This window comes from Camelus ferus, chromosome 18 (genome assembly GCF_009834535.1).
Source record: "Camelus ferus isolate YT-003-E chromosome 18, BCGSAC_Cfer_1.0, whole genome shotgun sequence".
NCBI classification, from domain to species: domain Eukaryota; kingdom Metazoa; phylum Chordata; class Mammalia; order Artiodactyla; family Camelidae; genus Camelus; species Camelus ferus.
This window is the reverse complement of record NC_045713.1, coordinates 15,562,560-15,584,763: the sequence shown is the minus strand read 5'-3', so window position 1 is coordinate 15,584,763 and position 22,204 is coordinate 15,562,560. Positions and strand designations below refer to the sequence as shown.

At 55.1% G+C, this 22,204-nt stretch overlaps 1 protein-coding gene across 5 annotated transcripts in view; it reads left to right on the top strand.

Moving 5' to 3' along the window:
- Window positions 1–22,204, top strand: part of CORO7 (coronin 7) — a 54,789-nt gene that overhangs the window by 8,281 nt on the left and 24,304 nt on the right. For 4 of the 5 annotated variants that reach the window (XM_032461076.1, XM_032461077.1, XM_032461078.1 and 1 more), the window contains exons 6-9: window positions 2,075–2,151; window positions 12,268–12,318; window positions 17,949–18,035; window positions 18,481–18,563. In XM_032461076.1, coding sequence (XP_032316967.1) covers window positions 2,075–2,151; window positions 12,268–12,318; window positions 17,949–18,035; window positions 18,481–18,563 — 298 coding nt within the window. The other variant, XM_032461080.1, reaches the window with a different exon arrangement.

Below are 22,204 nucleotides of genomic sequence, written 5' to 3'. Positions count from 1 at the left end.
ATGTCTCTTTTATAAGAGCACTAAACTCTCTCATGAGACTCCACCCTCGTGAGCTTATGACCTCGCAGAGGCCCTGCCTCTGGATTCCATCACATCCGGAATCCGGTTTCAACATGTGAATTTTGGGTAAAGGGAACACAAACATTCAGACCAGGCATAGCTGATGATAACTTTGGGTCCGATTCCTCAGTATTTGAATGGTTATGCCCCTGCACTGTGACCCATAGTGGAGCTTGGCATCACCAAATCCTGTCTGCAGAATCCTCTGTGTCGTACTCATCCCCTTTTAGGGTAAAGGTAACAGGAGAGTTGAAGGACGGACTTGCCCCACAGGGCTGTGCAGAGTGCCCAAGTGGACTAAGCCTTCCATAATGATGTCCCCATCTCTGGGGCTGGGACCAGGGGCCATCAGCCTAACGGGGTGTCTCAGGGATTACCCCCTGACAGCATCAATTACTCAGAAGTCAGCCAGTGCCTACCATGGAGTTGTCTTGTGCCACAAAGGATGTGACATTCAAGGTGTAGGCCTCGTCCCCAAGGAGCTCCTGGTGTAGTAGAAAAGTCCAGGCCAACCTTTGAAGCAGAGGTGAAGGCCATCAGGCAGTGTGTCATCAGGGAGTCACCCCAGCTGTAACGGCCATCTCTCAAGCTTTTCTCATGTGCCTGGTACTGTGCTGAGGGCTTCACACTGGGGAGTGTTGCCATTCCCATGTTTCAGATGTGGTTAAATAACTTGACCAAGGTCATAGTGCAAGCAGGTGACAGGACTGGGATTAACCTCTGGGAAGTAAACTTGACATAGTAGTTACCTATTGCTGCAGAACAAATTACCCCAAAACCTAGAGACTTAAAACAACTATAAACATTTTCTCATTTCACAGTTTCTGATCGTCAGGGATTTGCGAGCAGCTTAGCTTGGTGGTTCTGGCTCAGGGTTGTAAGTTGAGGTTGCAAGTCAAGATGTCAGCTGGGGCTGCCATCATATGAAGGCTTGATTGGGGCGGAAGGATCAGCTTCCAGGATGGTTCACTCACACAGTCCCAGCTGTGGACAGAAGGTCTCGGTTCTCCCCCATGGGCCTCTGGATGGGCTGCTCACTGCATGGCAGCCACTTCTCCTGGTGCACAGTCCAAGAGAGAGAGCAAGGAGGAAGGCACAGTGCCTCTTATGCCTTTGGAAGGCACATGCTCTCCATTAGAAGCAAGTCACTGGGTCCTACTTACACTCAGGAGGAAAGGAATTCAGCTCCACATTTTGAAGGGAGGATATGTTAGTTTCCTAGAGCCACTGTAACAAAGTACCACAAATTGGGTGGCTTAGAATAACAGAAATTTGTTACCTCGCAATCCTGGAGATTGGAAGTCCAAAATGCAAGTGTCAGCAGGTTGATTCCTTCTGAGGCTGCGAGGGGCAGTCTGTCCAGGCCCCCTCCCAGCTTCTGTGCCTGCTGGTACTCCGTGGCTTGTGGATGGCTATCTTCTCTCTGTTTACCTTGTTTTCTCTCTGTGCATGTCTCTCTCTGTCTGATTTCCTTTTTCACAAGGATGCTAGTCATATTGGCTTAGGGTCCATTCTAGTGACATCAGCTTAACTCGATTATCTGCCAAGACTGTTTCCAAATAAAGTCCCGTTCACAGGTGCTGAGGGTGAGGGCTTCAGCATCTTTTGGAAGCGGACACGATTCAACCTCTAACAGGAAGGGTATCAAATAATTTGTGGACAGGTTTTAAAACTGTCACACTGGGGGAGGAACAGGGCCAGAGTGTGTGTGACATGTCCAGAGCAAGCCTGGGCGGGAAGAGAGGCGGGCCCAGGAGCTGGGATCCTGGGAAGGGAAGGGAAGGGAAGGGAAGGGAAGGGAAGGGAAGGGAGGGAGGGAGCGAAGCGTGGCCTGAGAGGGCAGGGCTGAAGGCAGCAGCCCCGGGGTGCTGTGCAGTGCCTTCTGGGAGGAGCTGCTGCCACTGCCCCTGCAATTACCCCCAAGCCAGGCCAACCTGCACCTGCTTCCCTGGTGTCCTCATGCTTGGGATGGGGGGACCCTGAACCCCTCCTGACCTTGGCTGCTTCTCTGCAGAGCTGGTGACCCATGGGGACCTGGTGCAGGGTGCCGTCTGGAGCCGGGACGGAGCCCTGCTGGCCACGACATGCAAGGTAAGGGTGAGACTTGAGTAAGTGCCTGCGGGGGCCTGAGGCCATCATGTTGCAGAGCACATGTCCCGGGCTGTACCTGCCAGGCTCAGCAGTACTTAAGAGGCAGCAGAAAACCAAGGCCAGGGTAGGCGGTTGTGAGCCCCTCCCCCACCTCAGCTGCCCTCACACCTTCTAGCTCATACCTGTCTCTCAAAGCTCCCACTCCACCAGAGGAAGCCCCACACTGGCCCTCTGGGGCTCCCATTGCAGCCTCCCCTGGCTGCCTGGCTGCTCTGTCTGCCTGCCTATCTGTGAGGGTCATGTTAGACAGCGTCCATATGCAGTGCACTTTGCCAGCCCCCACATCCAGTGAGCAGGCCTCAGGGTCCTCGATGATGCCAGGCCCCATGCCAGTGGGGGTGGCTGGTGTGGGTCCAGGGATCATATGGATAAAAGGATAATTGTGACCCATGACAGTCATGGAAGAGGGACATGAGATGCTTTGAGTGGTTGGAGAGGCTAGGGGAGGCATGCTGGGTGTCGGGCAGGGGCAGGGTGAGTGTGCTGGGTGGAAGGAGTTACAGCTGCAGATGGGGAACGAGAGGGTGCAGGGACTGGGTGCAGGGCTGGGCCGGGCTGGGGGCAGAGAGCAGAGCTGCATGCAGAGGGTCACACTGATTACTGTAGAAGCAACAGGAAAGCACTGGGGTGTTTAAAGCCAGAGGTGGGTGGCCGTGGTGTCAGGTGAGCAGATCTGCATTTCGAGGCTCCCCAGCTGCAGTGTGGACAGAGCATTTTCTTGGTGGGGTGATGCGGCGGCCAAAAGTAAAGGAGGAACAACCTCTTAGGGAGAGAGGAGCCTCTCGGGCCAGGGGTGGTACAGATGTGGGATGTGACAGATATGGGAGACAGGAGACAGGAGGAGAGAGCTGTGGGGTTGGCTGTGGGCTGGCTGTGTGGTTGGGGGTTGTGAGGCTGGCTTCTGGGTTATGGGCTGGAGGAGGGCCCTGCCACTGAGACAAGGACAAGATGGGGCGCTCCTGGTGTGGCTGGTGGCCGGTGGGGATGGAGGCACCTGGGACCTCTGAATGGAGGTGTCAGTTGAATCTGTGGACTGGGCTCTGCTCTGAGCTGAGGGTGGAAGGGTGGGCGTCATCTGTGTGTATGTGGTACCTCTAGGGGGACGCGAGTGTCCCCATGGGGAGAGGAAGAAGTGAGAAGAGGTGGCCCAAGGAGCCGAGGAAGGATCAGAACCTGCAAGAGAGACAGAAGGAGCCTCCTGGTGGGAGGAAGGAAGCCAAGAAAGACCAGTTCTCTGTTTCCTGAGACCCAGGGCTTCCCCGGGAGGTGGCAGGGGCACTGGGAACAGTGAGTGATACCTACGGATCTGGGGTCGTGGGCAACCTTTGGGACCTTTTGAGGTATGCTGCTGCCTGAAGCCGTATGTGAAGAAAGGCAGGAGGCAAGGAAAGATCTGGCAAGGAAGGGTTTATCTGGGAAGTGTGGCTGGCCAAGGGGATGGGGGGACAGGAGCTGGTTGTTGGGAGGCAGGGTTGGGGACTCCTCTGAAAGAGAAAATGTGGGGTCTGCATATGCAGGAGGATCCTATTTCCAACTTTCACTTCTTTTCTCTGCTTTCTTGGGAGCCCCATTTCCCAGTCTTTATTGACTTTTCCCCATTTGATTTATTAAACTGTAGGTCTAGACACTGGCCTGAGCTCCAGGGGTTGAGGGGTAAATATGACAGGGCTACTGTTTCTCCAAGACTCTAAGGAGCTGCTGCTTTAGGCCGAGGCAGTCACACCATGTGGTTTGCTTGCTCAAGTTAAATGCTGGTGAGCACTGTGTTTCCACGTGTGTATGTGAGACAGACAAACACAGAATGAGACGAAGGGAGGAAGGAGAAAGCTGGGAGGAGAGCGGATTGTCACAGCAGATTTTTTTCTTGTGATCACCCAAGTATAGTAGTTTGTGCTTGTTTTACAAATTTTGGAGAACAGTTAAAAAGTAAAGAAGCAAAAAAAAAAAAAAAAAAGTAATCCTCTCAGGGACAGGACCTGTCACCATTTCGACATCGTTCTGTATTTTTCCTGTATGTGTTGAAATCATACTCTCTACGTTTTTTTTTTTCTCAGCATAATAAAATTTTCTCCAGTCCATCAAAAACTTAACAAATGTCACAGGAAATATTTTACCATGTAGATTTACAGTTTACTCATTGGAGCCCCTGCTTGCAGAAGTCTGGGTTGCTTCTACTTGGCATCACTGCGTGACAAGTTGTCAGGTTTGAATGCACTTGTATATAGGGGTTTTTCTCTACCTTTATATGATTTTCTTAGCCTAGTAGCAGTGGAGGGCAAACTTTTTCTGTAAAGGGCCAGATAGTAAATACTTCGGGGTTTGCAGGCCAAGCTATCTCTGTCAGTATCACTTTGTAACAAAGAGGCAGCTGTGGACACTACATAAATGATGGGTGTGGCCATGTTCCAGTAAAACTGCATTTGTAGAACCAGGTGGCAGGTTGGATTTGGCCCGTTGGGCCTTACAGCTTGCCCACCCCGACCTAGATTCCTGCCAGAGATGTTGCTGGCTCTAGGCTGTGAAGAGTTTTAAGATGGATAAGATTTTCACCAGCTGCTTTCCCCAGGAGTAACGCTGGCTGCCCTGGGGCTGTTCTGCAGATGTTGTGGGCTCCAGCTTGGGTTTGGGAGGAGACGTGTGTCTGTGGGCTAGCAGTCCGGCCCTCTGAGCCTGGAGAATGGATGGAGCAGAGATGCTTGTTCCACAGCTGAACCCACAAGGAAGTGTGCGGAAAGCACTAGCCCCTGAGGTCAGGCCGGGCTCTGGGCTGCCTGCTTTTCCTCCCGCCTCACAGCTCCAGTGGTGCCTCAAGGGAGCAGGGCTGCAGCCCTGTGGCAGCTGGGTGGCTTGACAGAAGGGTGGCAGGAAGATGCCTTGGTTTCTCCAGTGATGGAGCAGCCCTGGGGCAGACACGTGTGGTCTCCACACCCTGTGAATATTCTGTAGCTGCCGCACAGATCAGCTGCCTAGGGCATGGCCCTGGAGAGGGAGGAAGGAAGCTGTGGGGCCCAGGGCAAGCTGGGGCCACTTCTGTCAGAGCTCACCCAGGCTGCCCCACCAGCACTCCACCCTGGGCTGCAGGTACCGTTGCCTAGACCACCCTTCCCCTGAGACCTGCAGCCCACAAGGCTGGTCTAGCCTGTGGCCTGGAGGGAGGTGACACCACTGGGCCTTGTGTTCTCTGCCTCATGTCCCCTCATCTCCAGTCCCACCCACCCCCTCTCCAGCACCAGGCAAGCTGTCGGAGGTGCAGATGTCTGAGGTTTGATGTGGGTCATTTCCTGTGGAGCAGCCAGAGGCACCACCCCTCCCCAGAGCTCACGGCCCAGCCGGAGCCCCCAGCGTGGTTGAATCTGGTTCTGACGGGGCTTCGAAGGGACAGATCAGGAGTTGGGCATGTCTCCCGGGGTCCTGCCATGTTCCGTGTTCAGAGGCAGCCAGGTGAGGAGTGCGGGCCCGGGGGGGAGAGTGGGGTGGGCTGCGGCTGAGCATGAGGCCGCGTGAGGGGTTTGTTCTGAGGGCAGTGGGCACCTTGTGGGGCTAGGGTGACGGTGGGGAGCAGGCCGGCCTCCAGGAGATGGGGCAGCGCAGGCCTTAGTGATGGGACGTGGGCAGGGAGAAGTGACTTCCCAGGGAAGGCCTGGCAGAGCCTGGGAGGACCTAGAGAGCCCTGGAGACGGGGAAGAGGGCGTGGAGTCCAGAGATTGCGTGCAGGGGGTTTGTGGAGGTACATAGGAACTGTCCTGTTGAGGCAAGGGGGCTGGGCACTGTCCCCACACAGACCAGTCCCTGGACATGCATGTGGCCGTGAGCAGCAGTGCCAGGAGGGGTGGGACCAGCTGTGAGCCCTGACCACCCAGGGACGGAGGGCCTCACCACAAACCCCGCACCTGCTGCAGTCCCTGCGGTGCTGCTGGGACTGCTTGCTCCTTTTCATAAGTTCACCCTGGGAACAGCTTTCCCAGGGTCTGGCTGGAATCTTGCAAGAGGAAAGGTAGGAGGAGGAGGCCCCTCATGAGGCTGGTCTCATCCTCTCCCTCCCCACCACCCATGCTGGGCTCCGGAACTCTTGACTGGCCCCTGCTGGTCACTGAGGGGGGATTCACTGGTGTGGGAGTCTAGCCCCTTCTCCCCAGGGGTCTGAGCTCTACTTACCATCAAAACTGGGCCTGGTGCAGGGCAGGTGGAGAACGAGCACCCCATCCCATCGCATCCTGCTACCTCCTCTGGTGTGGTGACTCTGTGCCTGCTGCTGTCTTGGGAAGAAGACTTGGTGGAACAGGCTACAACTCAGAGCCCAGTGAGACTCTCCTGTCCCCTGTCCCCTCAGAGAGCGTAAAGTTGCAGGGACAAAGTGCACAGGTTTCTCAAGTGGGTCACTGGAGTCCTGCCATGTTAAGCTTCCCCAGTTCCTGGACCTCATTGCTCTACTTGTGAGGACACAGCACCTTGCGATGCTGTTGATCTGGGTGCAGCATCACGGAGGAGGATGCTGTCCTCGCAGGCCATCCCCTGTGAGGAATGCTGGGCGTCACCACGGTCCTGTATCCAGTGCCCCCTCCTTGGCTGTAAAGGGAGCCTGGGGGTCCTGAATGTGTGCATCAAAAGCTGGAAAACCTTGGGGAGTGATGGAGGGGTTGCATGTCAGGTGGAGGTGCCCATGGGCTTGTTCTGAATGCGTGGGGGAAGCCGGTGAGTGGGCCAACTCTCAGCAGGAGGGAGACTGAGCCCCTCCCAGGCCAGGCTCTGGGTTTGTTCACAGAACTGCCTGATTTGGGCGGGGTGCGGGGAACACTCTGCTTCCATCAGAGCCTCCCTGGTCTCCACACTGTGCACCCCCCCAACCCCACGGGGAAGATCTCCCTGGCCACCTGTTGGGACTCCCATCCTCCCATGGAGCAGTTCTGCCTCTGGGGCAGGGCCCAGGCCACCGAAGACCCTTCCTGCTCCCCTTCCAGCTCCTGCAGCCGAGGGAGGGGCAGGCAGCCGCTAGGGGGCGCGCCAGCCTCGTGGATGGCTGGGCTTGGCTGGCTGGGCCCCCACTCCACGTGGTGGGTTGTACCTGTGAGCTGAATGAGGATATTCTCCTCAGCAGGCCAGTGCCACCCCTGCTGCCCGGCCCTGCGGGCCCCACCAGCGCCACGCCAGCCTCCAGTGCCTCAAACGCTGAAATTCTGCGCTCGATGGCCCAGCTCCCTTTAGGGAGGTGCCCAGGTGCCAAGACTGTGACTCTGACCTGTGAGAAGTAGTGGGATTGGCATCCTGACCTAGGCCGTCTGGTCCCCACTGCTGGGAGTGGCCCTTGCTGCCAGGAGGCCTTCCCTCTTGCCCATCTTCTGTCCAGATCCTCTGTCTCCCACTGCGCGCCCCCCCCCGTCTGTCTCTTGCTGCCCTGTCTCTGTCCTCCATTTCTAGTTGTTCTTTCTCTGTTACTTGCTGTCTTTTCTGTATCTACCTAGCTGTCGTCCCCTCTCTGTCCTCGCTCTCTGTTGTCTCTTGTTCTGTCTTTGTCTCAATCTCTCTCTGTCCCTCTCTGTTTTCCTATATTCTCTCTATCTCTTACTATTCTTTCTACCTGTCTCTGTCCTGAATCCTTCACTGTCCTTGTCTGTCTGATCTCTGTCTGTCTCTAAACAGCTTCTTCCAGAACCCGAGGCTATGGAGTGGACGGTGCTTCAGAGCTAATCCGTGGGCTGTGCCTGGAGCCCACCTGGCACATAGCAAGTCCTCAGTGAACTGCAGCTGGTCTGCATTTCCAGGGTGACCCTGGCATGAAGGGAGGCCTCTCCGGGCTGACCCCCTTCTCTTGTCCAGCTGTGCACTTGCCCACTGCCCCCCTCCAGCCCATTCCCACCATTTGCCCTTGTCTTCCTTCCACATCACATCTCAACATCTTTGCTCATGCTATTTATCCTCACTTAAATGTCTTTCCCTTCCCAGCGCAAGCTTGGCTTATCCTGGGCTTAACTCAGGTCCACGTTCCTCTCTGAAGTTGCCTGTGACCACCTCTGGGTAACAGACACCAGCACTCGGTGCAGACAGTTTCTGCATCCCAAGCAGCCAGGCAGGGTGGGCAGAAACATTGAGCAGATAGTGCTGAGTCTCCATACCCCCATCCCCGTTCCATCTGGCATCTGGGTGGGTTACATTTGTTACAGTTAAACCAACGTTGCTGCATTAACTGAAGCCCACAGTTTACATTAGGATTCACTCTTGATGTGAGTTCTGTGGGTTCCCACAGATGCATGATTTCAAGTATCCATCATTACAGCATCACACAGGATAGTTTCACCACCCTAAAAGTGCCCTGTGCTTCAACCGTTCATCCCTGCTTCTTCCCAAACCCTCAGCAACCACGGATCTTTTTGCTGTTTCTGTAAGATTTGCCTTTTCTCAAATGTCGACTGGAATGTCGTATAATTGGAATCATACAATATGTAGCTTTTCCAGACTGGCTTCCTTCACTTAGTAACAGACATTTATGGGTCCTCTCTTTTTGTGGACTGATGAGTATTTTTTTTTTAATTTGTGATATAAAAACACATATCACAAAATTTACCATCTTAACCACTTTAAGTACATAGTTCCAATATTAAGTATATTTGCATAGTGGTGAAATGGATCTGCGGAACTGAAACTATGCTCATTAAGCAACAACTTCCCTGGGCCCTCTCCCCCAGCCCCTGGTCATCATTCTCCTTTCCATATCTAGGAATTTGACTGCTGTAAATGCCTCATGTAAGTGAAATCGTACACTGCTTGTCCTTCTGTAACTGGCTCATTTCATTTGCATAATGTCCTCAAGGTTCATCCATGTTGTAGCATGTGACAGGATTTCCTTTTTCAGGCTGAATAGTATTTCACTGAATGTATACCATGTTTTTTTTAATCCATTCTGTCGGTGGACACTTGGGTGGCCTCTACCTCTTGGGCTATTGTGAATAATGCTGCTATGAACATGGGTGTTTAAATATTTGTGACCTTGTTTTCAATTCTTTTGGGTTTATACCCAGACATGGAATTACTGGATCATATGGTAATTCTATTTTTAATTTTTTTGAGGAACTTCCAGTCTATTTTCCATAGCAGCGAAACCATTTTACATTCCCATCAGTAGTGCACAAGGGTTCCAACTTCACACATCCTCACCAACACTTATTTTCTGGGTTTTTTGATAGCAGTCATCCTGTTGAGTGTGAGGTGATATCTTACTGTGATTTTGATTTGCATTTCTCTGATGATTAGTGATAGTAAACATCTTTTCACGTGCTTGTTGGCCATTTGTGTATCTTTTGAGAAACGTCTATTCAAGTCTTTTGCTCATCTTTAAATTGAGTTATTTGATTTTGTTGTTGTTGTTGTTGCTGAGTTATATGAGTTCTTTATAATGTTCTGGATGTCTACTTCTTATAAGATTGATGATATGAAAATATTTTCTCATTCTATAGGTTGTCTTTTTACAATGTTGATTGTGTCCTGTGATGAACGAAAGTTAAGTTTTATGTAGTCTCATTTGCCGATTTTTGCTTTTGTTTCCTGTACTTTCAGTGTTGTATCCAAGAAATCATTAACAAATACAGTGTCATGAAGTTTTTCCCCCTGTGTTTTCTTCTAGGAGTTTCATGGTTTGGGGTCCTTTTTATCACTGAATAATATTCCATTGTATGAGTTTGCCATCATGGCTGCTTCCGGTTCTGTGCAACTATGGTAAAACTACTATAAACATTTACGTGGATATAAATTTTTGACTCATATGGGTAAATAGTTGACAGCGCAGTTGCTGGATCATATTGTAAAAGGATTTTTGGTTTTGTAAGAAGCTACCAGACTGTCTTCCAAAGTGACCTTACCATTTGCATTCCCACCAGCAATGGTTGAGAGTTCCTGTTGCCCCACACCCTCACCAGCATTTGTCAGTTCTTTTTAACGTATCCATGTGTAGTGGTAGCTCATTGCTGTTTTTGTTTACAGTTCTCTAATGGTATATTATGTTAAACATCTTTTCATGTGTTTGTTTTCCATCCATGTATCTTTTTTGGTGAGGTATCCATTCTGGTCTTTTGCCCATTTTTCAGTTGGGTTGTTTGTTTTTTTATTTTTGAGTTTTAAGTGTTCTTTGTATATTTTGGATATAAGTGCTTTCTCAGATATGTGCTTTGCAAATATTTTCTTCCAGTCTGTGGCATGTCTTGTTATTTTCTTAACAGACCAGACTTTCTTTTGCAGACCAGAAGTTTATAATTTTAGTAAAGTCCAACTTATCAGTTTTTTCTTTCATAGGTCATGTTTTTGGTGTTGTATCTAAAAAGTCATTGCCAGACCCAAGGTTACCTAGATTTTCTCCTGTGCTGTCTGCTAGAGGTTTTATAATAAAGGTTTATATTTTACATTTAGGTCTGTGATCCATTTTTAGTTGATATTTGTGAGAGATGTAAAGACTAGGTCTAGATTCATCCCTTTACATGAGGATGCCCAGTTCCAGCACCATTTGTTGAAAAGCCTGTCTTTGCTCCATCGAATTCCCTTTGCTCCTTTGTTAAAGATCAGGTGCCTGTAGTTAAGGGGGGTCTCTCTCTGGGCTCTCTGTTCTGTTCCGTTGATCTGTTTGTCTATCCTCTTGCCGATCACACCGTCCTGGTTACTGTGGCTTTGGAGTATAGCTGGGAAGCATCAGTCCTCCAGCTTTGTTCTTCTTCTTTAATATTTCATTGACCATTCTGAGCCTTCTGCTTCTCCATATAAACTTCGTAGTCAGTTTGTCGATATCCATAAGATAACTTGTTGGGATTTTCATTGGGATCGTATTGAATCTCTAGGACAGGTTGGGAAGAATGGACCTCTTGACAATATTGAGTTTCCCTATCCATGAACATGGAATATATCTCCATTTGTTCAGGGTTTTTTTTATTTCTTTCTTCAGAATTTTATGGTATTCCCCATGTAAATCCATGTATCTTGTTGGGTTTATAGCTAAGTGGTTCAGTTTTTTGGGTGCTAGTGTAAATGATACTTTGTTTTTAATGTCAAGTTCCAGTTGTTCATTGCTGGTTCATTGTTTTTCAAAATATGAAATTATGAATCTGTGCTGATTGAAACAAAATGGAGCCATGCTAAGGTGTGAAAAGGAAAAGCTGGTCACCCCTCACCTGCCTCTCTCCTGGTATTCAGCGTTAACACACGGCCCGGGCTGGTCAAGACCCTTCTCCTTGTTCAGCAGACTTGGAAAACGTACAGGAATGTGGTCAGACAGATGGTGATTTCTGTTTGCTTTTACCGCAGCAGAATCACATCATGCTGTGTCATTCTGCATCTTCCTTTTAGCACTTAACAGTTTATCGAGGCCAAGCCAATAAATCATCAATGGATACAGATTGTGCTTCCCTCCCCCAGTTCTTTATTCAAGTACCTTTGTGTACACTCACACACAGATTATTCCACAGATATAAAGCTCTTACACCAGCTATGGGAGGTGTTTTTTCCTTTTTTTTTTTTTTTTTTGGTTTGTTCCCACCCCCACCCCACCCCCGGGTGTTCTGAACCAGTAATTGAGTGCTGAGTGATGGATGGATGTGTAAGCTTGCCATCCTGGTGAGATGCAAAGTTAAGTGTAGAAGTGATGTCCCATGAACTTCTCTGGGCTGGGCCAAGCACAGGCCCAGACACACATACAGCAGCTGGTAACCTAGAGTTTGGTTCTGAGCCTCAGTTTCTCCATCTGCAAAGGGGTCATGGTGATAGCACACTTCATAAGGTAGTTGGAAAGATGGGGCAAGGTCATGCGTGTTACATGCCCAGCACCTAGTAGGTGCTCAGGAAATGTGAACTCTTGTCCCTGAGTTCTCTGTGTGGGTGACTGGGGCAGGAAAGGGGGCCTGCCCTTTGCTGTGAGAAGAGGAACTGGTCTGGGGAGGGATCACCCTGGTGTGTGTTGCCTGCCCTATGTACTGGGGGAGGGAGGTGGGACCATTAGTGCCTAGGGATGGGGGAGACAGGCAGGCCCCAGATACCCTCCCTGCCCTAAATGTGCTCTCTGTTTCCTCCTCTCTGCTTTTCCAGGACAAGCAGCTGCGGATCTTTGACCCCAGAGCTAAGCCTGAGGTCTCCCAGGTGAGTTGTGTGGGCAGCAGGGCTGGGTTGAGGCCCTAGTGGCTCCAGTAGGTGTGGGTGGGGGCAGGCGCCACTGGTACACAGGTTCTGCCATACCCTGTGCCCCTGGCCGAGGCCTGCCGGGGACGTGGGGGGTCACCTGGGAGGTGGCTCCCACTGCTGGAAGCTCTTTCTGGGAAGCGTGTCTTGGGTCCTGGGAGGGTCCAGCTTTGATCACAGGGTGGGGTGCAGCCAGGCTGCCCACAGGCCTTCAGTGGAGGCATCCTGTGGCTTCAGGAAGCTAATTTGAGATTCCAACTTCCTCTCCTTCTTTGAGACCCTCATCCCCACCCACTCTTCCTGGTACGGTTAGCAGAGGCCAGTTATGGAGGAGCCAAAGAAAGCACGGCCCCCACCTTCTGCACCCCTCCAATCTCACAGCTGGTGTTGGGGGCCCTGCCAGAACTGTGGGCCTCAGGCACCGAGTGTGTTTGGTTTGTGTGTGCGGCTGTGCATGGGGTGCATGTGGCCCTTCAAGTGGAGAGGCCAGGCGGTGGGTTCACGCTACAGGCACGGAGCCCCCGGGGAATTGTTCATTCATTTGAGAGCAGCTTGATGCCAAGCACAGAATGTTCTGTGGTGAACAAGACAGACACGGGACCATTGCTAGGGGGTTTCTCTTGCTGGAGTGGTTTAGTGCTTCCCTGAGGAGCTGAGGCCTGAGTGATGCGGACGGCCTGGGGTGGGACAAGCTTGTCCCAGGATCCCGAATAAGGGACCTGTCACCTGTGCTGTGGGAAGCCATTAGAGTTAATAAGCAAGCAGTGAGATGAACAGATTTACATTTATTTATTGATTTTTTGAAGAGTGATTTATTTATTTAGTTTTTTTTGGGGGGGGAGGGTAATTAGGTTTATTTATTTATTTTTACAGAAGGCATTGGGGATTGAACCCAAGACCTTGTGCATACTAAGCATATGCTCTACCACCTGAGCTATACCCTCCCACCCAGATACACATTTAAAAAAATTTTTTCTAGAAGCTGAGGAGCCTTCTTTTCTGAGGAAGTTCAGTTCAGGGCCCTGCTGCCAGCTCAGGTGAAGAGCTCCCCAGAGATGCCCCAGGGCCCGCACAGGTGCCCCCATCTCTATTTCTAGGACTTGTTCCTCACCTGGGGTTGAGGGTAATCCACCAGTCTAAACCCAACCAGGAGACAGGGAGCCTCACCCCCCCTTACCCACGTGCGCGTGCGTGCACACACACAAACACACACGAGCCCCTTCACCCAGCCAACAGCAACTTTTTGCCCAAGACAGTGTGGTCAGTTCCAATTCTGGCTGGAAACTAACAGGAGGCCCATCCTGACAGGTGAACCCAGCCCGGCAGAAGTGGTTTCAGCCCCAGCCTGGCCGTGCTTCTGGTGAGGCTGGTTCTGGGTCCGTTGCCCTGTGGCTGGTGGTGGAACTGTTTGAACCTCACGGCAGTGTAGGTATGAGCAGTGGGCTTCACTGTAGCCTTCTGCAGCCCTCCTCCAGTCTTTGCCTGGAAGAGGGATCCCAGGCTCAGCTGGAGGAGGGAGACTGAGGCCCCCTCCCCCAGCTTTCTCAGGTGGCCCTTTCCTACCCAGGCTCCAGGGCATAGCGCCTGGCACCTCCATCCCTGCCCCAGCCTGGCCTTGCCTGAGGCCAGCTCCCCTAGCCTGAGCCTTTTCCTCCTTCCTCCCCTCCTCCTCCTCCTCCAGCAAGAGGGACAGTGATGGTGCTGAGGTGGAGACGGCAGTGGCTGCCATCCAAGGGGCTCCACGTTCAGAGAAGAGGGAGGGAGAGGATCTGGTTCTGGAGGGAGCCCCCCTGAAGGGGTTTTCTGGGCTGAGGAGACCTGGGAAGAGCGTGGGTGGCTCCCACCCCCTCCCAACTCCTGGGACGGTGCCTGTGCTCCGCTTGCTGGTGCGGGGGCAGCGGGGCCTGGAATGCTGCCCTCCGCCTGGCCCTGCCCCCCACTTCCGCCAGGGCATCTGGCCCACACCTGGCTTCTATTAGTAAAACTGCTGCTGGCGGCCAGGGTCGGTGTGAGCCCAGGGGCCAAATCAGGGGAGAGGCCTTCTGGGAGTGCCTTCTCTTGAGATCCTCCTTCCCCACTAGATGGGGTCTGTCCCCATAGCCTGGAGGTTGGGCAGAGGGCCTGGGGCTTCCTCCCTTGGCTGTTTTTGGCCCCGCCTCTGGTGACCTGAGCACACAGCAAGGGATGCTTGGGTGGCTCCCTCCTGTTCACACCCTTGCTTTCTTTTTAGGCTGCATTTATGTTGGGTTATTGTGTCCCAGGCCCTTAGCACACATGACTTCCTTCCACCCTCATGACCGTCCTATAAACTCAGCCCTTTGGTCATTTTTGCCCCAGGGTCACATGGCTGGGTGGCAGAGGTAGGTTCAGTCCATTGGACTCCAGAGCCCCCGGCCTCTCTGCTGCCCCTTTGCTGTGCCAGGGCCCCGGTGGGAGTGGCACCCCTGAGCCTGCAGCCATGGCTGTGCCTGAGAAGTAGCAGCCACAGCTAAGGGGGCACCCAGGGACAGTGAGGCTTCTGGACGCCTGTCTGGTGGCCAGTGGGGGCTGGAGGGCCTCTGGCGGGCAGGCGGAACTATGCCTTCCAACCACCCCGTGTGTCAGGCAGGCCTGGTGGGGGCCAGCATCTGGAGCCCAGAACTGAGCCTGGCTTAGGAGGGGTGTGGATGAGTGGTAAGGGTCTTACCACTGGGGAAGGTCCCCTCACCACCCCTCTTACCCGAGGAAGGAGCCCAGGGCCCCTCCTTCAGCCTTCCTGCCCCACACAGGAAGTGTTGCCGAGGCAACAAAGAGGGGGATTTGGCTGCACCGTGGCTGGAATGCCGGGTATGTGCCTGTTCCTGGCGCCCCTGTGCTGGGCAGGCTCTGCCTGGCCTCAGCCCCTCCTGTTCCCTCCTTGGGGCCAGGTGTTGGGGAGACGTGGGGGTACTGAGCAGGATACCCAGCTCCTTGTGAGAGGGAGACCCCAAGGCCTGGCCTGCAGGCTTGGGGATCACCACCAGCGCTTCCTGTGACAGGGTGTCAAGGTGCCTGCAGCCTCCCCTTTGCCCCAGAAGGATGAGAATCCGGGGATCTCCTTCCTTCCAAGTCCCAGTGAGGTCAGCTTGCCATTGTTTGAAAATGAAAGTCACTCTAATGATCTAATGACAAAGGGTGGTCGGAGGGGGTCCTTGGCCACCCCTCCCCCATTGCTAGGGCTTCCTGTGACCCCTGGGCAGAATGAGCTAGGTGTGCCCATGGCGAGTGCACTGGGATCAGCCTATGCTCTGACCTTGTCTCCACTTCCTTGGGGCCATGCCCTCCGAGACCCAAGGCCAGGGTGGAGAGCTGTGGGGTGAGCAGGACACACCAGCCCACACCGCCCTGCCCAGCAGCCTGGTTCCCCCGTGGGACCTCATCTAGGGCTCCTCCAGGGATGACTGCTGGGAAACACATGGTGCTTGGGGGCAGCTGGCTTCCTGGGCTCCTCCTGGTCTAGGCTCTGCTGCCTTCTGGCTGTGCCTCTGTCTCCTCTCCTGTCCTCGCCTCAGCTCCCCTTGTGCAGATAGAACAGTGGCAGTTGGCAGTGGCTATCTTGCTGGGCAATTTGGGGAAGATGGCTTCCTCTCTCTGGGCCTCTGGTTTCTCTGTTTCTCCATGTGTGAAGTAGAAAGGTGGGAGGCGTGGGCCAAGGAGTGTGCCATCCCCAGCCCGTGCCTCTGGATGAAAATGCTTTCGCTGCCTGCAGGCCCTGTAGGCCCTGGACACCTCCGCCTCTCCCTTGACCCCAGTGCTGGCTCTGCCGGCCTCTTTGCTCTCCGAGGCCCCTACTCTTCACAGGTGCTGGTCCCTCTGCTGGCTCACGCCTGTCAATCCTTCACATCTTAACTCGAATGTTACCTCAGATCACTTCCCTCAATTATACTCTTATTGTACCCCATTACCATGCTTTAAAAAATGCCTGTTGACGTGTTCCAAACACAACCCTGGGTGCTTCGCCAGTGTAAACCTAGCCCTGGCACAGCCTCCACAGCAGGTCCATTATAGTGCTCTTTGTACAGATCAGGAAACTGAGGCACAGGGATGTTGCGTAACTCATCCTGGTATGAGGCTGATAGTGGCAGGGCCTTCACCAAGGCGGTCTGACTCCAAAGCTTGAGCTCTTAAGCTCCACTGGTGACAACCTGGTGACGTTGTTATTTCTGTTTGGTTCACATCTGCCTTTCAACTCACATGCTTTGTGAGTTTGGCATCCCTTTCCGTGCCATTGACCATGTCCCCAGCGCCTCGTGTTGTATGTAGCTCAAATGTTCATATCACGAAAGACCAAGTGAATGAGCAGCCCCGCTTCACCCAGCGGATGACTCTCCGTTTGAGAGGGGTGTGTCAGGCCCTACCTCCAGATCCTGGCACAGCGCCTGGCCAGGGGGAGGCCTGCACATCTATTGAGTGCATGAATGCTGTGGGGATGTGGCAGGAGCCATCTGGTCTGCTGCTCACGTGGGACATTTGCACACCGAAGAGAGGGCAAGAGCCCTTCTGACACTTCTGACTGACTCTGGGGCTTCGGGGGCGGGGCTGACCCTCGCCCCTGACCCCACAGCCCCTCTTGCGTGGAGACGGGGATGTCAGGCCCGGGTTCTCAGGCTCCAGCCCTGGCTTCCTGTGCTGACTGCAGTGGGTGGGAAGGGACTAGTGAGAAAAGCCCCTTGAAAGACACACGGGGCCGTTTCCGATGGTCTCCCACGCTGGGGTCGGCCTCCATGGGCTGGGGCGGGGGCGCTGGGCCAGCTCTTCACAGCCACCCTCCTCCCTCATTCATTCCCAAGGAGACCGTGGGAAGCTTGGAGGAAGCTGGCCACAGTTTGGGGTGAGCTATTTTTGGTAACAGGGTCTTTCGTCTCAGGCTCCAGGGGCCAGGGTGACTGGGAGGGAGCTGTTTGCATTTCCTCTGGCCCCCTCGGCTCCCTGCTGCCTGGGCCCAGGGGACAGGGCCGCCCGCAGTGTGAACTCGCCTCTCCTCCCCAGGGCCCAGGAAGCCTTCCTGCTGGCAGCTCCAGCGCTGCAGGAGGGCGATGAGGGGCACTTCTCTGCCCTCCCCGGGACTGTTCCCTAAGTTTGGCACCAGTACCTCTCCTGGGCCCCCTGGCAGCGTTGGAAGGCAGCAGTAATACTTGTAATCCCTCGATTTGCATGGTGCTTTGTGGCAGGCCTGCTCCTGTCACATGTGGTCTCAGTCGATCCTCACAACAGCCCTAAGAAGCAGGCAGCCTGGGCCACGAGCAAGGAAAATGAAGTTGCAAGAGGGTACTGGGGTCCCTGGGGACAGTGACCGGCAGCCGACTGCCTCCCCTAGGACACCTGCAGGGGCAAGGACGCACCACCGTCCTGAGCCCCGTCACTGTGGGAGGAGGGCATCCAGACAGGCCCTATGGGAGGAGGGAGACTGAGCCCAAGCTGGCTGGCCAGGTCGGCCCTCTGGGTGCAGAGCTGTTCCCCCTTGGCTTCTGGGGGGCACTGACCTGGCCCCTCCTATCCTCCGTGGGGCTCTCAGCTGGGTGGCTCCCCCGAGGAGGCCTCTGTGGTTTAGCACCATCTCTTGCCTCCTCCAGAGCACACAAGCCCATGAGAACAGCAGGGATGGCCGGCTAGTGTGGACGGGCACCCAGGAGCACCTTGTGTCCACCGGCTTCAACCAGGTATGGCTCCTCGCAGATGAGCAGGGCCCCTGCACTAAGGATCGGGGTGAGGCCGGCTCCAGGCCTGTCCATATACGGCCCTGCGTGCAGCCGGGTCTCAGAGCCCCAGGGGACCGACGGCTGCTGAAAACTGGCAGATTCCATTTGCAGTAGCTAAGCCTGACCCTGGGAACTGTGGTGGGCCCCCCCCAGGGACCAGAGTCCATGGAGGGAACCGCCCCTTGTCCCTTGTCACCTAAGGGTTCTTAAAGGGGCAGGACATGAAAACCCAAGCTCTCCCTCCCTGGCATGACTCACCCCCACCCCCCCTGCCGACTGCTCTCCCAGCTCTGCTCTGGGGAAAGTGCCCCTGTGCCAGGCTGTGTCCTCAGTCCCTGGATTCCTGGGGAGCCCTGCGGCCTGAAGGACAGGCCCCTCTGAGCCTCTCTCTGTCCCCTCCTTGCAGATGCGTGAGCGTGAAGTGAAGCTCTGGGATACCCGGCTCTTCTCTAGTGCCCTCACCTCGCTCACCCTGGACACCTCTCCCAGGTAGGAGTGTCTGGCATGTTGGGACGGCTGCAGGATGTTAAGGGCCCAGATGGTGTCTAGGAATGCACACTGCTGGTGGTGGGGCAGGCTACCGCCCAGGGGCTTGTACTGGTGTGTTTTGGCATTTGGGGAGGGGACTGAGACTCAGCAGGTGCTGGGGACAGGCAGGGCGGGGATGCACATGATTTTGCTGTATTTTGGACCAAGCTGAGGACCAAGAAAACTGAGGCTGTGATGGTGGGGTGGATGCAGGGTGATGTGGGGACAGGTGGGCTGGTAGGTTTGGAGGCTCCAGTGGCAGATGGAAGCAGGCCTTGGACCCGCAGCCTCTATGAGACCTCCTCCACCCAGGCCATGTGCTTCTCCCTGGTTGTCCTGAATGGGTTGAGGTGAGGGCGGTGTAAGCAGCCTAGAGGTACAAATGTACCTCATCCTTCCGTGATCCTGGAAGTGTGTGCATGAGGGTTTATGGTGGTGCCCTTGGGGTCCTGGCTTGAGCCAGCTCTGTGCAGGGACAGCCCAGGCACCTGGGGGACCACCCTGGCTGGGGCCAGAGAGGCGGGGCCTGGTCCCTGTTCACCTGTGACTCTCGGGTGCCTTGCTGAGACCCGTACCCAGGCAGGAACCTGTGAAGGTCAGGGCCAGGACAGGGTCCTTGGATATCCATCTAGCCCCTTCCTCTTCTGTTTTACAGCTAGGGAAGCTGAGTCACAGGGGGCTCAGTGACCTGTCCAAGCTTCAGGAGCAGCGAGGGCCGTGTCCAGGGCAGGGAAGACTGTTGTAAGAGCGCCTGCCAGGGCAACCCCAGCTGAGAGCCCCCAGAGAAGGGTAACAGTCAGGGCGGCAGTGATCTTCCATTTCCATCCTCTCTCATAGCCCAGGGAGAGGCTGGGGAGCTGGAAAGGCCTATTTTGCAGATGAGGGAGGTGAAGCTGAGATCCCCTACCTTCCTTAAAAGCACACAGTAGGTGGCCTCTGTCTGCTCTTGGCCCTGGGGACTTAGGGGGATGTTACCAGGACCCTCTGCGCTGGAGGAATCAGAGTTCCCAGGCTTCCTGGCTTCATGTCCAGCAACCCATCCCCTAGCTCTTATGCTATACTGGTATCTCATCCTCCACACTTCCCCTACCAGGCCAGATAGCCCCCTTCCTTACAGGCCACCCCCCCTGCAGAGAGAGGGAGCTGGCCCAGCCTGGAAAAGGGACCCAGGCACTAGCCATCAAGTGCTCCTCACCCCACCACTTCCTGCCTCCCAGGCTCCACCCCTGGTCTGTGTTGGTCTCCCTCCCCTCACGAGCAGTCCCTGCCCAGCCCCAGCGTGGCCCCTGGGGGAGTTAATGATGCCCAGACCCCATGGTGCCACTGGCCAAGGCTGACCCTGTAATTATAGCAGTTAAGAATAGCTTCGCAGGGCCAGCGAGGCCTGGAATTTCTCAAATCACTCCCAGATGGGCGGCCAGGCCAGTGTCCCGCCCCCTCCGTCCCCCAGTCCTGGCCGTTGCCCCACTGGGCCCACGCCCTTGGCGGAGGAGCCGGGACTCTCCAGCCCTCTACAAAGCTGGTGGACGCCAGGGATGCATGCCAGCCTCTAGGCTGGCCTGAGAGGTGGCGGATCCCCTGATCTCCCTGGCTTCCTGAAGGCAGAGCCCCTCTTGAGCCCCCTGGGGTTCTGGGGACTGCTGTGTGAACTGGACTGAAAGTGGAAAGTGCAGGGTGTCAGCTGTGGCTATGGTATGGGTCTCCACCACACCCTCTCAGTTTCTTCTCTGTTTTATAGATTTTCCAACTCAATTTGGGTAGAACAGTATGAGCTCTTGGAAGAGCTAGAGGGGGCGGGGGGGGGGGTCAGACACATGGCCCTCCTTATCCTCTCCCAGGATAGGACCCAGGGCCCCACCCTCCCAGGGGCCTTCGTCTCTGCTCCCACCTATGGCCTCCCCAGCTCATCCCTGTTGTTTGTGGAGTGCACCTCCCCAGGAGGAGACGGGCCAGGATGGGAAGAGCAGGGCGTCAGGTCCTCTCTGTAAGGCCGGGCTCAGGGGGCAGGTCCACAGACAGCTTCTCTGCACTTCCTGTGTGCTGGGCCCTGGGCAGTTTGGAGGCAGGGGTTACTGGCTGGGCCTGGGCTGATGGAGCAGCTCGTGCCCCGGACATGCAGAAACACCACCTGTCTCAGGTACCCTGCTCCTGGGCTGGGTGAAGGGTCAGCAGTATCGAAGGCAGAAGGGGATTTTTCTCCATATGTTACCAAAGAGGCAGCTGAAGCCAGAGAAGTTGAGCCTCTGTTGAGGTCCCCCAGCAGCAAGCCTGTGCAGGGTGGAGGCTGGGACTCGGGCTCTGCTTCTTCATACCGAGGTGTCTACCTCTGGCCAGAGGCACTGGCCCCACATCCCAGTGTGTTCCCTGGAGATTGGGAGCCCCTCTCCCTGCCTGGTAGCTTCTGCTGCTCGTAGCAGCCCCTCCAACCCAAGGCTGGCAATTTCCCCAGGGCCAGGGAGCAGGTGCTGGGATCCGTCCCTGCCACCTCTCCTGGCCTGAGATTCTCTTTTGTATAGGGTTTGTTGGGCCTGCAATGGGAGCAAGTGTAGCTTGGGTGACACAGGGCCTGTGGCAGCGAGGACCCAGCAGTTGGGGCTGGCATTTCCCCACATCTGCCCCAGTCCCTCGGCTGGGGCCATCAGGATCACCTGGGTAGTAGTGGCATCTTGGCTTGGTCCACAACTCCCCCGGCCCTCCTTTCATCCCGCAGCCCCTCATCTGATGGGACCCCCAGATACCTTTTCTGGGAGGACTGGCATGAGTGCCCAGCCCCCTTCCTTTGGGCCCCACTACCCACCCCTGCTGTCCCACTAGCCAGGTTTAGCTTTGCAGCGAAAACATTCATTCAGCAGCCTCTGTGTTTAGCAGCAGCCCACAGGCCCACAATGGCCCCTTTGACTGGGCCGCTAAAGGGGAGGGCAGGCCTCGCCAGAGCTGTTCCTCTAATGGGACCCAGGCCCACAGGAAATCCACCTGGGCTGCTGCCGCCACTGCCTCAGGAAGAAGGGGCCCCACCCAGGCCCACTGCCACCACCCTCTGCCCGCTGTGACCCACCACCCGCCTCCTCCCTTCTCGTGCCAAAACCCTTAGCAGCCGATAATTGAATCCAGAGCCTCGCGTGGCCGGGCCTGACTCTGCGCTGACATCAACTCCCAGAGCCACAGGGCCTGTTCCCCAGGCCTGGCTGGGCTGCCTCCTTCCCGCTGGGGTGAGGCTGGGGGCCAGGGACCATGACCCATGGAGGGACATGGGCATGGGGCCTCAGGGAGACTCACTCCAGCCTTTGCAGGGCCACCTCCCTTCCTGCCCAAGGGTAACAGGAAAAGGTGCCATGTATCTGTCACTGTCCCGCAGCTCTCAGCACCTGATCCAGGCCAGGGCTGAGTGCAGTATCCCTGGCCCTGCCCCCCACCTTAGCCTGTGGCTTCCTGGAAAACACTCCCACTTCCGGGGTTTCTGGAAAGCCTGGGTACATCCCAAGTGCAGAGAGGAAGGGGGCATCACAGGGATACCAGGCCTCCGCAAGCTGGACTCAGACCTTTGGTCCCTTCCCAGGGCTACCTACCCCTAACAGCCCTGGCTCGGCCCCTCCCTCCCCACC